Genomic DNA, 14,614 nt, shown 5'->3' with positions numbered 1-14,614 from the left:
GTCGTTCCACATGTGTGCACACAACCCTGGGCTATCCCAGAGTATCTGCTGCACTTAAAAGCATTAGAGGGCATGGACAGAACAGTCCTAATTCTAAAAAGGAAAGGGAAAGATACCACAAGAGACCTCACCCACACTAGGTATTAAGATAAAGAATAAGGGAAATATAGCAACAAAAGCCAGAAACATTGAATGAAGAACTTCTGTACACTTTGCGAAAAGATGTGGGGATTTATTTCTCAATTAAACTAGACAAAAAAAATAAAAACCACAGGAATAAAAACAGCTGAGTTGATAAACATTTTATCCTTTGCCTGCTTTAAAATAAAGTATCTGATTTCTTTACTTGAATATATACATAGATACATGGACAGTCCAGTTTACTCCTTTAAAAACGATGAAGAATCAATTCCATCCTGTGACGAGTCTGATCGGGGTTGACTTTGGTTTCGTTGGGGGGGGGGGGGTGCTCACTGTTTTGGTTTAGCCATGGTTGCCCGGAGTGGAAGCGTTCCCTCCGCCCAGGAGCCCGGATACTGCCTCATCTTCTGCCAAAGGGTCACTTCCTCTCCCACGGAGTCCATCCAGTCCACGGGCTCTCCGTTGCTCAGGCCTGATGAATGGGAAAGATGACAGGGAAAACAGAAAAGCATTACTAGCAACGGCACCCAGGGGGCAATCCTCCTCTACGTAGAGTTACAGGAAGTGCTCGACTTATGGCATTTGCAAAGGTAAGATTCAGAGTTACAACATGTGTAAACTGACATCCATTATCCAACTCATAACTTAAGCTCTGATTTTAAGACGCCAGAGCATCTCCCAACAGGCACACACTGGCGTGCTGACCACCACGAGGCCTGGTGAGGTAACATGACATCAGCAGGACGACCAAGGACTCGCTCTTCTCAGAAAACTGTGCCAGTGCAAAGTCCTGTAAACGTGCCTTGGCATGCTCCTCTTCAGATAAAAGCATACTGTGAAATGTCTGTTTATATATGACACAAACAAAGGAGGAGAGATACTTATAAATGGGGGGATTGGGTCCAGCACCAGGGCTCAATACCCTGTTTTCAACATGTGAACATCAGTTTAAACTTACAAAGTTCTGACTTAAGATAATTGATTCCTTAAAATTGTGACTTAAGTGAGGATTTTCTGTACTGAGCTCACCACCTTCAAAGCAGAAGTGCTACCAGAATATGCTTTAACCACGTTTTGTAAACGGCACCAATACTGGCCTTGTTATTTTTTTTAGATTTTTATAGAGCAACAATAAAAGCATCAGGCAAGTTGTAAGCAGTACCTTTGTGCTGGACAAAAATCTCTGGCCCAGCAGTTTTCTCCTGCTGCTTTGCGCATCCAAAAACTGGAACGAGGGCCGAGATCTGGCATCCTGCGTCTTCCTTTGGAATTTGTTTCCCTTTACTTTCTCTCTCGTTGTAAGTCACTCAGGCCCAGTCGCCGCAGTGACAGGCCTTGGCAGGGGGCCGCATGGCAGGACACTCTCCAGAATTCTGCATTCAGGAGCCCTCACTCTGGCCACTAGGTGTCACCACTGCGCAATGACTGGGATGACTCCTACTTCCCTCCTCCCCCAGAGGCTGTGAATACTGCCCCTGAAACGTTTTGGGCTTCAATAAAGTCATATTTTGAGAAAATGTTAATTCTCACTGATATCTGGTCCTCTGTTTTTTGTATATCGGGAATTACACCCCGAGACCCGGGTTGTTCCTACAAACATCTCATGCTCCTTATTAAAGATTGTGCAATAGCCTTGAAAATAATTTTACTGTATTGGTTACAACAGATGGGTCTTTCTGTGGAAAAGTGGATGACTGTACTGACAGATGTCTACCTACTAGAAACAATGCATTTTCAGGGAGAATCTGAACAAGAATTTGCTAAATGTAAAGCTATTTGGCGCCCTTTATGAATATCTTCATCCTGCAGGACAATTGTAACGTAATTTACATTTTTCATATGTTGGCAAATAAGACATTGTGTTAATGGCAGAGTTAAGCCTACTAGGATTGAACAATGCTGTGTGTGTTTCTTTTTAGTTATTTTTCTTTTCATTTTACTAGACCGACTAGCCTTAGGGGGGTATGGGTAAGTAAGGAGTAAGGTTAAAAGCTGCGTGGAGAACAAGGTAAACCTTTACACAGTATCATTTCATTACTACTGTGGTATTTGAAGTCAACTTGATTTCTGTGTATTTTGTAATTACCAGTTGGAAATTCTCTGTACCCTAATGTATTAAATCTGCAGTTGGTGTAGTTTGTGCTTGTTCTATACCTAAAAAATATTACAATCTAAAAAAAAAGCAGTAGTAAGTTATGATGATTAAAAAAGGGATCAGTTACAGTTTGCCTTTATTCTAAATTAGTTTGGTTGCTATGTTAGACTACTTAATGTGTAGAAGTAAACAAACTAAGCATGAACATAAAAGATAACTATTTTAGAATGGAACATCCCCAATAAACCATAAAAAGTGGAGATTTTGTGGCTCAGTGCCGGCATATCTGCTTTAAACAATACATTTTAAAATTATACACTACAAAGTGAGCCCTGACCTCCATCCTAGGGAAGAGGTGGCTGAGCCAATTAAAAAGCAGTAGAAGGCACCCCCCCGCCCCCACCCACCCACCATATACCAGTACAAAGATCAAGGTGAGCAACTTTGCTAAAGCTTATGTTCTGGAGAAGAACATTTTTGACATTTTCTTGAGAGCCAACAGCAAGGGGGGCGTGGGTTGTGGAGGGAAGTCAGGAGATTATCTAACACAGGGAAAGTACACATCAAGGACCTGGGGAAAGAGCGCACTGACAGACAGACAACGGGAAGAGACAGAGACTGACTGATGAGGAGGTTAGTTTGTGCAGATGAGTATCTTGACTGGACAGCACCCTTACCATTGCCAACACCCAGCCGCACTCCTCCCAAGAAGTCGTTGCTGGCCAACGGCTCACGGTCCCAGACAGTCAGCTCCAGGCACACGTGGTGGAGCTCTTCTGGCTTCACGCCATTGTACACAAAGGTATGGTTGTAGTGCGGATTCAAAGTCTTCTTCATCACTGGCGTCTTCCTTTTGGTGGCCTTGCTCCGGACAGGCAGCAGGTAACTAAGGAAGTAAGAGAAACTTAAGTTCATTGCCAGTCAAGGGTCCAGCGTACTTCACAGGTGTTAGGGCACCACATATATTCTAGACCAGTAGCAGCATCTAAAGACAATTTGCTACAGGTGTTCCACCTCATTCCAGCAGGCTTTGGATGCCTGCTGGAATGGAGTAGCCTAATGGTCAGAGCAGTGGGCTACAAACCAGGGCTCAAAGCCCAGTGCCACTCCTTGTGACATCGTGCGCAGAGTTCTTCCTGCTTAGTATTGTCGTGATACTAAGTAGCAAGAACCACAGAAAGCAGCACCATACACAAAAAAAAAAAAAAAAAAAAAAAAAAAAAAAAAAAAGGTTTCGTGCACACAATATACACCCACAATACACACACTTAGGGCTGCATATATTGTGCCAGTAAATTAGCTGCAGAATAACCTGAGAGAGTCCTAGAGAGTTCATCCTGAATTTTTCTTTAGACATTTGTCTGAAGACAAAAAACTTGCCATCCTGGGTCAGATCAAGGGTCCATCAAGCCCAGTATCCTGTTGCCAAGTGACCAATCCAGGTCACAAGTACCTGGCAAGATCTCAAATTGTAAATAGATCCCAGGCTATCACACTGCAATAACTAGTGACTATTCATCAAGTCTACTTGGTTAACAGTTTATGGACTTCTCTAGGAACTTGTCCCAGCCTTTTTTTTTTTTTTTTTTTTTTTTTTAACAGCTATACTAACTGACTTATTTATTTTAACTCTTTTCTATACCTACATTCATGATACAAATCATATCATATCGGTTCACAAGGAACAGGGGGTTTGTAACAATAATATTGAAGAGGAAGAAAAGTTGCAATAAAACAAGGTTATGTGAACTTGGAAGCAGAAATGTGCCAGAGACAGAGGAATAACGTTGTAAACTTAACAAGGCTATACCGGAAGTGCATTGGGTCGGAAATAAGGCACTCTGTATATAAGTTCTATATATATATATTTAATCAAGAAACTGGCTAACAATGCGGGCCTGTTACAGTACTGGGGGGAGGATTAGCAGGGGGTGAGGGGGGACTTTCTAGGATCAAGGAGTTAGGAGGGTGGGAAAGGGCTATGGGAAGGCTTGTTGGAACAGCCAGGTCTTGAGTTTTTTCCTAAAGGTCACCAGGCAGGGTTCCTGTCTGAGGTCTGGAGGCATGGTATTCCAGATGGCTGGCCCTGCTGTTGAGAAGGCTCGTTCTCTGGTGGATGTACGAGTGGTGGAGTTGTTGGTGGGAGCATGCAGGGTTCCTTTATAAGCCTCTCTTATAGGTCTTGTAGAAGTGTGCAGTCTTAGCGGGATATAAAGGTCGAGGGTGAGGGACTTATGTAGGATTCTGAAGCTTATGGGGAGCCAGTGTAGATTCCTAAGGATGGGTGTGATGTGATCTCCTCGGTTGGTGTTTGTCAGAATTCTGGCGGCAGCATTCTGGAGCATCTGAAGGGGTTTGGTGGTAGAGGCGGGGAGACCCAATAGGAGAGCGTTGCAGTAGTCTATCTTGGAAAATAGAGTGGCCTGGAGAACCATCCTGAAGTCATGAAAATGGAGGAGTGGTTTAAGACTTTTTAGAATTTGTAATTTGTAGAAACCAGTCCTTAATTTTATTGTTGATGAATTTCTTTAAGTTCAGACGGTTATCTTGTATCACTCCGAGATCTCTTACTTGGGTGACCATGGTGGTGGAAGGGGTCGGCAGTGAAAATTCAATGTGATCAGGGGAGATAAGGAGTTCGGTCTTGGCTGAGTTGAGGACTAGATTTAGGCTGGTGAGGAGGAGGTTAATAGAGAAGAAGCAGCTTTCCCAGAACTTGAGTGTTTTGGGTAGGGATTCTGTTATAGGGATCAGAATTTGCACGTCATCGGTGTATAGGAAATGCTTTAGTTTTAGGGTAGATAGCAGCTGGCAGAAAGGCAGCAGGTAGATATTAAAGAGAGTGGGAGAAAGTGAAGAGCCTTGAGGTACTCCTAGGGATGATTTGATGCTGGAGGATTCTGTGTCGTTTATTTTGACTTTATAGTGTCTATTGCTGAGGAATGACTCAAACCATCTGAGGATTGTTCCAGAAATACCAATGTCTGATAGACGATTTAGTAGGAGACTTAACTACATCCTCTAGCAATGAATTCCAGAGATTAAAAGAAAATTATTATTTACCTGCTAATTTTCGTTCCTGTAGTACCATGGATCAGTCCAGACAGTGGGTTATGTCCCCAATCCAGCAGATGGAGTCAGCACAAGCTTTGAGGGGGCGTATCCATATATACTACTACCCCCTCTGCAGGAGTTCAGTATCGAGTATATCAAAGCCCGAGTAGAAACCCCCGAAGGTTCAAGTTTGTGGAAACAGATAATGAAAACAATTGTAACCGCAACAAGTAACTGCAAACATCCTACCAACTTGTAGGGAGCTGTGAAAAACAGCGAAAAGAAACAACTGTGAAGACACAGAACACTGCGAGCAAGAAGCAGCGCAGAGCTGAGCAGGATCAAGAACCCAAACGCGGTGGGCGTCTGGACTGATCCATGGTACTACAGGAACGAAAATTAGCAGGTAAATAATAATTTTCTTTTCCCTGTACGTACCTGGATCAGTCCAGACAGTGGGATGTACCCAAGCTTCCCTAAATCGGGTGGGGTCCTGCGAGGCCTGCTCGGAGAACCTGCTCGCCAAAGTGTCCAGAGACCGAAGAGGCGAGGTGCAGACGATAGTGCCTCGAGAACGTGTGTAACGATTTCCAGGTGGCTGCCCTACAAATTTCCTGCGAGGATACCGAGCGAACCTCCGCCCAGGAAGCCGCCTGAGAACGTGTAGAATGCGCTACGATTCCGGGTGGGGGAGTCCGACCTGCCCCAATGTAAGAAGCAGCAATGCCGGCCTTCAGCCATCTGGCAATGGTAGTCTTCGAGGCCTGAGACCCCTTCTTAGGACCGGCCCAGAGTACAAAGAGATGGTCAGAGGTTCGGAACTCATTTGTAGCCTCCAGATAGAGGCGCAGAGTGCGCTTGACATTCAAGAGACGGAGAGACTTCGGCTCTGAGGAAGAGAAGGACAGCAACTCCACCGTCTGGTTCACATGGAATGCAGAAACCACCTTCGGAAGGAAGGAGGGAACGGTGCGAAGCGAAACTCCAGAGTCGGAGAAACGGAGATAGGGCTCTCTACACAACAGAGCCTGCATCTCCGAGATGCGTCGAGCGGAACAGATGGTCACAAGAAATACAGTCTTGAGAGTGAGATCCTTTATTGTTGCGCTGCGCAGCGGCTCGAACGGTGGTCCCGACAGGGAGCAAAGCACAAGGTTAAGACTCCAGGAGGGACAAGGGTCCCGTAACGGAGGACGCATATGCTTGACACCCTTGAGAAAACGAGCAATGTCAGGATGCTGTAGAAGAGAGCCCCCATCGCTCAACAGCGAACCAAGGGCGGCCACCTGAACCCGTAGTGAATTATAGGTGAGCCCTTTTTCCACCCCCGCCTGTAGAAACTGAAGGATCTGAGGTACAGAAGCCTTAGCGGGTCTCGTGGCCTGGCTGGTACACCACAGCTCGAACACCTTCCAGACTCGAACATAGGCCGATGTCTTTCGTGTCCGCAATAGCGTGGATACTACTGCCTCCAGGTAGCCCCGACGCCGGAGGTGGCGCCTCTCAAAAGCCAGGCTGCAAGACAGAAGAATTCTGCCTGCTCGAAAAATACCGGGCCCTGATGTAGGAGCTGGGGGAGGTGCCCCAGCCTGATTGGCCCGTCGATCACCAGCTGTAGCAGGTCCGCAAACCAGGGTCGCCTGGGCCATTCTGGGGTGATGAAAACCACGGTCCCCTGATGGCTTTCTATTCTGCGGAGCATCCTGCCCACCAGGGGCCATGGTGGAAAAGAAAGATATGGCGGCCACGGGAGGACCAGGGAATCCACTCCCTCCGCGCTCTCTCCGGCGACTGAAGAAGCATGGAGCCTTGGCGTTGAGAGCGGACGCCATCAGATCCAAGTGGGGGGCCCCCCACCGATGGACGAGAAGTTGCATTGCTTTGTCGGAGAGAGACCACTCTCCGGGTCCAGCAGTTGACAACTGAGGAAGTCCGCCTGGACGTTGTCCACACCGGCGACGTGCGAGGCTGCTAGCCGGACGAGATGACGCTCCGCCCATTGCATCAGCAGCGCCGCCTCGAGCGCGACCTGCGGGCTGCGCGTGCCTCCTTGTCGGTTGATGTAGACCACGGTGGTAGCGTTGTCCGATAGGATTCTGACTTCTCGGTTCCGAAGAAGCGGGAGGAAATGTCGCAGAGCTAGCCGGACCGCTCTGGTTTCCAGACGGTTGATTGACCACTTCGCCTCCACCGTGGACCACGTCCCCTGCGTGGCGCTTCGATCGCAGACTGCACCCCAGCCTGCTAGACTGGCATAGGTGGTCACCACCACCCAATTTGGCAGATCGAGGGACATGCCACGGGCCAGGTTCGGCGGATCCAACCACCAGCCCAGACTGTCCCTGGCATTCTGTGGGAGCGGGAGAATCATCTGATAGTCCTGCAATACTGGTTTCCAACGGGAGAAGAGCGCCCACTGTAAGGTCCTGAGGTGCGCGAAAGCCCAAGGTACAAGGTCGATGGTGGACCCCATCACTCCCAGGAGTTGCAGGTAGTCCCAGGAGGTGGGCTCTGGTAACGCAGAGAACCGTCGTGTGTGATCCCGCAAGGATTGAGCTTTGTCCTGGCGCAGAAAAACTTTGCCCAGTAGGGTGTCGAAAGTTGCCCCCAAAAAAAAACCCAAGCGTTGCGAGGGCATGAGGGAGCTCTTGGAGAAGTTCACTACCCATCCCAGGGAATGTAGAAACCGTACTACTCGAGTCACCGCTGAGCGTCCATGATCGAATGACTTCGCCCGGAGGAGCCAATCGTCCAGATAAGGATGAACCAGGATGCCCTCCTTCCGGAGAGCTGCCGCCACAACTACCATGATCTTGGTGAAGGTGTGCAGCGCCGGCGCCAATCCAAACGCGAGAGCCGTGAACTGAAAATGCTGGTCCAGAATTTTGAAACGAAGGAAACTGTGGTGGTCCAGGCGGATGGGAATGTGCAGGTAGGCCTCCGTTAAGTCCAGGGAGGCGAGGAACTCCCCCCGATGCACCGCCGCAATCACTGACCGGAGCGTTTCCATGCGGAACCGAACGACTTGAAGGGATTTGTCGACTTCCTTGAGGACTAGGATAGGCCGGAAGGAACCGTCCTTCTTTGGTACGACGAAATAGATGGAATAGTGGCCCGAGCCCACCTCTCCGAAGGGCACGGGCGCAGTAGCGCCTATCTCCCGGAGTCTGTCCAGAGTCAGCTGCACCGCTCCTCTCTTGAGGTCCGAGCCACAGGGGAAAAGATGAACCTTCCCTGCGGGGGGCGGACAAATTCCAATGCGTAGCCGTGTTTTATGGTATCCAGGACCCACTGGTCCGAGGTGATCCGTGCCCACTCCGCTTAGAAATACGTTAGTCGGTCCCCAATCCTGGGGACAGGGGAGTGGGCGAGACTGGCATCATTGTGAAGACTTGGTATAGGGGTTCCCGGTTCCGGGAGTAGTGCGTGCGGGCCGATGCCCGCGGAAGGCGCGCAACCAGGGCTGAGACCTGGGGGCGGATGGCCGGGAGCCCGTCTGTCTGTAGCCCCTGTAGCGCCGTTGCGCTCTGGCTCTGGTCCGAGAAGAAGAAAACGCTCTGGATGGTCGAAACCTATCCTCCGGCAGCCGATGAACAGCGTTCTCCCCCAGGGACTTGATGATCTGGTCCAAATCCTCCCCGAAGAGGAACTTGCCCCTGAAGGGAAGAGAGCCCAGACTGGACTTAGAGGACGTATCAGACGCCCAATTGCGTAGCCACAGTAGTCGTCGTGCTGCCACTACCGAAACCATGGATCTTGCGAGGACCCGAAAAAGGTCGTACGAGGCGTCCGCCCCATACGCCACTGCGGCTTCTAGCCGATCTGCCTGGGCAGCCTCATCGGACGGCAGGTTCTGAGACGTGAGGAGTTGTTGCACCCAAAGGAGACTAGCCCGCTGGGCAAGCGAACTGCACATCACCGCCCGCATACCCAGAGCGGAGACCTCGAAAACCCGCTTAAGGAAAACTTCCAACTTACGATCCTGTGTGTCCCGCAACGCCGCACCTCCCGTCACTGGGATAGTCGTCCTCTTCGTGACCGCCGACACTGCGGAGTCCACCTTTGGGACCTTGATGAGGTCCAGAAAATCTTCGGGGAGCGGGTACAGCTTTTCCATAGCCCGGCTGCTCTTCAGGGAGGCCTCCGGGGTGTCCCATTCCCTGGTGAGAAGTTGTAAAAACGAGTCATGAATGGGAAAAGCCCGAGCCCTCGGCCGGAGTGCCGCCAGGACAGGATCTCCCTTCCTTGAAGAAGTGATGACAGCGGGAGCTACTGGGGCAGGCGGGTCTGGTGGCGGATCCAAATCTAATTCTTGGATGATCTGCGGGATGAGGTCGTCCAGCTCTTCCCTCTGGAAGAGGCGTAGGGTACGCGGATCATCCCCCTCCTGTGTGCCGTCCCCTTGTCCCCCGTCCGGGAGGTCAAGTCCATGTCCCGCTGGGTCTGGCACCGCCCCCACTGCCGCGGGCGTGGATCGGACCCGGGTAGGAAGGCGGGAGGCCCCCACTCCCGGAGGGTCGGGGGGGGCCGGCGTCGAGGGCGACATCCGAGGGATCTTAGGAGGGGGGGGGGTCCCACAGGTGCTTCCAGCCCCTGCAGATAAGCGGTATGCATGAGCAGGATAAACTCCGGAGAGAACCCCGGCCTGCTCGGGTGCACTTCGGGGGCGGCGTGGTTCCTGCTCCCTGGCTCTGGGTGCTTGGTTCCTGCACCAAAATCGGGGGAACACCCCCGCTGGTAGAGTCCTCCAGGGATCGTTCTCCCTCGTGGCCTCCAGGGATCCGTTCCCCCTCGTGGCCTGCGCCTCAGGGCGCTCAGAATGTAAAATGGCCGCCGTTCCCGCCAAAAATGGCGGAGTGGCCGGCCCGCACCGCCCGGGCAAAAAAGAGAAATCAGTCAGGGACTGTGAGGTACCTTCCCCCCCGGGAAGGCATCGTGCACAGATGCCCTCCTGGGAAATCCGGGACCCCGGGTCTCCGCAGGCCGCACAGCGGGACGGCCGCGGCATCGGGATCGCTGCAGGAGAAAAGAAAAAGCCACGGGGAGGGGGGGGCCACGCGCACAAAGGCGCCGCTGCGGGGGGGCCCGGTCGGCCCGCACTGCCCGCTGTCTGAAAATAGAGGAGGGTGCCGCGGGGGGGGGGCCTTCCTGGCCACACGACCCGCCCCAGACATCTTTCCCTAAATGGCTCAGCAGCCCATGAGGAGCTGTAAAATGGTCGCGGGTGAGGGAGTAAAGAGCGAAGAGGCCGGCTCCACCGGCTTTCGCGGGCACCAGGGGCTGAGCTGTAAAGGAAAAAACTACAAAGGAAAAACAAACTTACCCCTGGCTGCAACGAGAAATAAACAGCAAGGCCGCAGAGAAGAGACAAGGAAGATAAGCCACTCCCCAGAAGTTGAAAGAACTCTGCCTTTTTTTTTTTTTTTTTTTTAAACTTAATACAAACTTGATACAAACTTGATCCACAGAAAAAGACAACAACAAGCCATAATCAAGCAAGAAAGTGAAGGAAAAGGAGGGGAAGCCTGATTCCCCTACTCGCATCTGCTGGAGTCAGAAGATACTGAACTCCTGCAGAGGGGGTAGTAGTATATATGGATACGCCCCCTCAAAGCTTGTGCTGACTCCATCTGCTGGATTGGGGACATAACCCACTGTCTGGACTGATCCAGGTACGTACAGGGAATAGTGCATTGAGTGAAAACATTTTCTACAATTTGTTTTGAATTTGCTACATACTAACTTCATGGAGTGTCCCTCAGTCTTTGTATTTTTTGAAAGAATAACCAATTTAAATTTACCTGTTCTATTACACAGACCTCTATCATATCCCCTCCTCAGCCTTCTCTTCTCAAAGCTGAACAGCCCTAAACTCTTTAGCCTTTCCTCATAGGGGAGCCATTCAATCTTCTTTATCATTTTTATCACCCTTCTCGTTATCTTTTCCAATGCAACTATAATTTTGAGATGTGGCGATCAGAACTGCACAAAGTACACCAGGTGCGGCCTCACCATTAAGCAATATAGAACACTATGATATTCTCCATTTTATTTCCATTCCTTTCCTAATAATTTCTAACATTGCTTTGACTACAACTGTATACTGAGCAGAGGATGTCAAAGTATTGTACACTATTACACCCAGATCCTTTTCCTGGGTGGTAACACCTAATAAGGAATCTAACATTGTGTAGGTTACTTTTCCCTATGTGCACCACTTTGTACTTGTCTGTATTAAATTTAAGTCTGCCATTTGGATGCCCAGTCTTCTAGTTTTACAAGGTCCTCCTGCAATTTCTCACAATCTGCAGACACAAAATTATTCCAAGTTGTTAAACCACAAGCAAATTTGATCACCTCATTCATTACCCTTTCCAGTTCATTTAAAAATATATTAAATAGCACCGATTACAGTATAGATCCCTGAGGCACTCCACTGTTTACCTTTCTCCACGGAGGAAAAAAACCTGACCATTTAGTCACTTTCAGTTTTCTTTAACCAGTTTGCAATCCACAATAGGGGACATTGATAAAGTCCCCCATAAGACTCCTGAGAAAATTAGAAATTTGTGGCATAGGAGACAAAAGCCTTCTGAAAATTCAAATACACTATATCCATTGGCTCACCATTATCCACGTTTATTAATGCCTTCAAAAAATGTAGCAGAGTGGTGAGGCAAGATTTCTCTTGTGTAAATCCATGCTGGATGTGTGCCATTTTGGAGATCTCAGAGAGACCACCCATTTTCTTCGAAATGGAGAATCCTGCATTTGTTTGTGGTATTGGAATTGGTTCCACAGCATTTGCTTCATGGAGGGCAGACAGCTCTTGCTGAAGGAGTTGGAGCTTTCTGCATTTACGGAGTTATTTTCGGGGGATTGTTTGGAGGCAAGGTTTTGAAGTTCAAGTTTCTGATGTATGATCTTTAATACCCCAGCAGTCTTATTGTTATTGAAGACCATAATGGACCAAAATGTTGAAGTCTTCCCAAATCTAAGCAGGTTTTTAACATTGTAATCAAAAGCTGGAATTAGATTTGATTTTGGTTGGGTGTGCCGGAAAAGCCTGGGTTTATGTTTTTTGGATTTAGCTCATGCCTTATCACTGGCAGCCCAAGGTGAGTTACCTATAGTATTGAATGTATTTCCCTATCCCTGAAGGGCCAAAACGTTTGTACTTGTGGCAATGAAGGTTAAAGTGACTTGCCCAAGGTCACAAGAAGCGTCAGATTTCAACCTTGGCTTCCCTGGTTCTCAGCCTGCTGCTCTAAGCACTAGGCCTACACTTCCTTAGCACAAGCCTGTTTTGTGATCATTGCTCTGTTGCAGACAAAGCCGCTGAAACGGGTAGGTTTGGTATCTTTTGTGTTAATAAGGTTGATCTTTTCTACTCAGATAGTTGCTCCTCTGTAGCTGCTGACAGGGTTGAAGTAAAGCAGTGATCTTTAATAAGATGTTTCTTTTCACCTTGTTTCCAAAGAGATTGCCCCCTTCTACATGGAGATTAGCCTGATCTTTGTGAATAGCCTCACAAAGACTTCATGCTCAGACATGCCAGCCTTCCAGCTCCAATGGCTACTGCAGAAGTCCTACAGGAAGAATCATTTATCGTAAGCTGATCCAAATTTGTCTGCTTCTTGTAAGACTACAGTAAAAGTAATCCATGGTACCTGAAGGAAGGTGCTGGGTCATCTTGTAGCATTTGTAAAGTATTGTACAATTTATGTGTAATTTGCAACTGGTCAACTATTCTGTATGTTAGCATAGTAAATTAGAACATTTTTGCCATGTCTGAATGTATCCTTACCCAGAATACCAGAATGAATTTTAAGAAGGCTTTGCTTTCTTCAAGGCAGATTCCATCACCACTAATTCATGTGGGAATTGTACCTTTTAATGACCAGGCCAAGGATGCACACTTTGTATAAGATCCAACTTCCTTGCTACAGTAAAGTAGATAAAATGTTTGTCACATTATTTGGCATTCCTGAAACACTATGTACTGGAACTGCCATTGCTTGTTTTGGAGTTTGTATGTGTTTTAAGATGCCAAATATCTTCTCTAGGTTCTCTCCCCTCTAAAGTAAACAATTTTTTTTTTTAAGAAAATTGGAAGTTTGGAGATTTGCTTCTGGGAGGTTGAAGAGAAAACTGATGGAAAACTGGTAGGTTCTTGGTCATCAGAATGGTATGTGAGAGAATCAAATGATGATTGTGATCCATCCGAGTCTGACATAGGTGGTGCCTCTAGTATTATTCAATTTTTTGATGGTGAATCATGTAAATTCAATTGCAGATTAGTCTGCATGAGCCTCCCAGAAGTGCATCTCCAAAGGATGTGTCATATCCATTCTGATACAGGGAATAGTAGTTTGAGTTTCAGATTTCTGGGTCATGGATTCCTAAATAGGAGAAGCCTGGGCTGAGATAGGGGAAGTGGAGAACCAGGAATATCAGTAAAATAGTTTATAACAGATGTCGAGCCAAGTTTTCCTCACAAAAAGGGTGGTGATCTGTATTTGCAGAAGGAATCCCAGTAGAAAAGCTATCCAATTCTGGAATTAAAATTGGCATTGTTTAGATCCCAAATCAAAATTTTGACTGGTTGGTGCCAATATCTGTGTGTGATTGTACTGAGAAGTTGATGGTGCTGACAAGGATATGTGTTTCTTATACTTGTCGATGGTGCTGGTGAGAGCTCTGTGCTGAGAATAGGCGTCTTAACTCTGTGCACTGAGGAGTCATCAGTGCAGTTTGGGGGAGGGTACAGGGTGGGGGCGGCGGCAGAATAATGTCTGTACTGAGAGAGCCATGGCATTTACCATGCGCTGACACTGGCCCCTCAGCTGGTGATAGTTCCTTTCCGCTGCTCCAGAATGTTAAGAACTTAATCTGAATGTGAAATTACTGAACCTTACGGCCTTGGATGACATTCTAGTGCATGCAGTGCCGTTAAGACGTTATGTGACAGTCCCAAGCAATGAAGACCGCAGCCATGTAGACCTGTTAAACACACATTCCTGGACATGTTTTGATGCCTGATTTCTTGGCTTTCGCTCTCTTTATGAGGGCAGGTATGTTACACTCAGTTTTACAAAAGGAACAGAAAAAAAAATCTTTCTGTAGACTCACAAAAAAACAAAGTATACTATATCAAAGACATTAAAGAAAATGCATATCATTATGGGAAGACATTTGATTACCTTTAATGAATGCAGAGTTGTAGGTTTGAACCAAACATTGTTCCTCAGGGAAAAAAAAAAAGTCTAGAGAACTGTTTCTAGCCTTTAGAGTATTGATGGTTTCCAAAATGGAAATGCATTA

At 47.9% G+C, this 14,614-nt stretch overlaps 1 protein-coding gene across 2 annotated transcripts in view; it reads right to left on the bottom strand.

The window, feature by feature from the left end:
• Window positions 1-206: 206 nt before the first annotated feature.
• The window catches only part of SYTL4 (synaptotagmin like 4), a 155,180-nt gene continuing 140,772 nt past the window's right edge, over window positions 207-14,614 (bottom strand). For both annotated transcript variants that reach the window (XM_029607400.1, XM_029607401.1), the window contains exons 16-17: window positions 2,914-3,122; window positions 207-613 (exon numbers count right to left, since the gene is read on the bottom strand). In XM_029607400.1, coding sequence (XP_029463260.1) covers window positions 471-613; window positions 2,914-3,122 — 352 coding nt within the window. In that variant the 3' untranslated portion in view covers window positions 207-470. The remainder of the gene's footprint in view (window positions 614-2,913; window positions 3,123-14,614) is intronic.

This window comes from Rhinatrema bivittatum, chromosome 6 (genome assembly GCF_901001135.1).
Source record: "Rhinatrema bivittatum chromosome 6, aRhiBiv1.1, whole genome shotgun sequence".
Taxonomy (NCBI): Eukaryota; Metazoa; Chordata; class Amphibia; order Gymnophiona; family Rhinatrematidae; genus Rhinatrema; species Rhinatrema bivittatum.
This window is presented reverse-complemented; position numbering and strand designations above follow the sequence as displayed.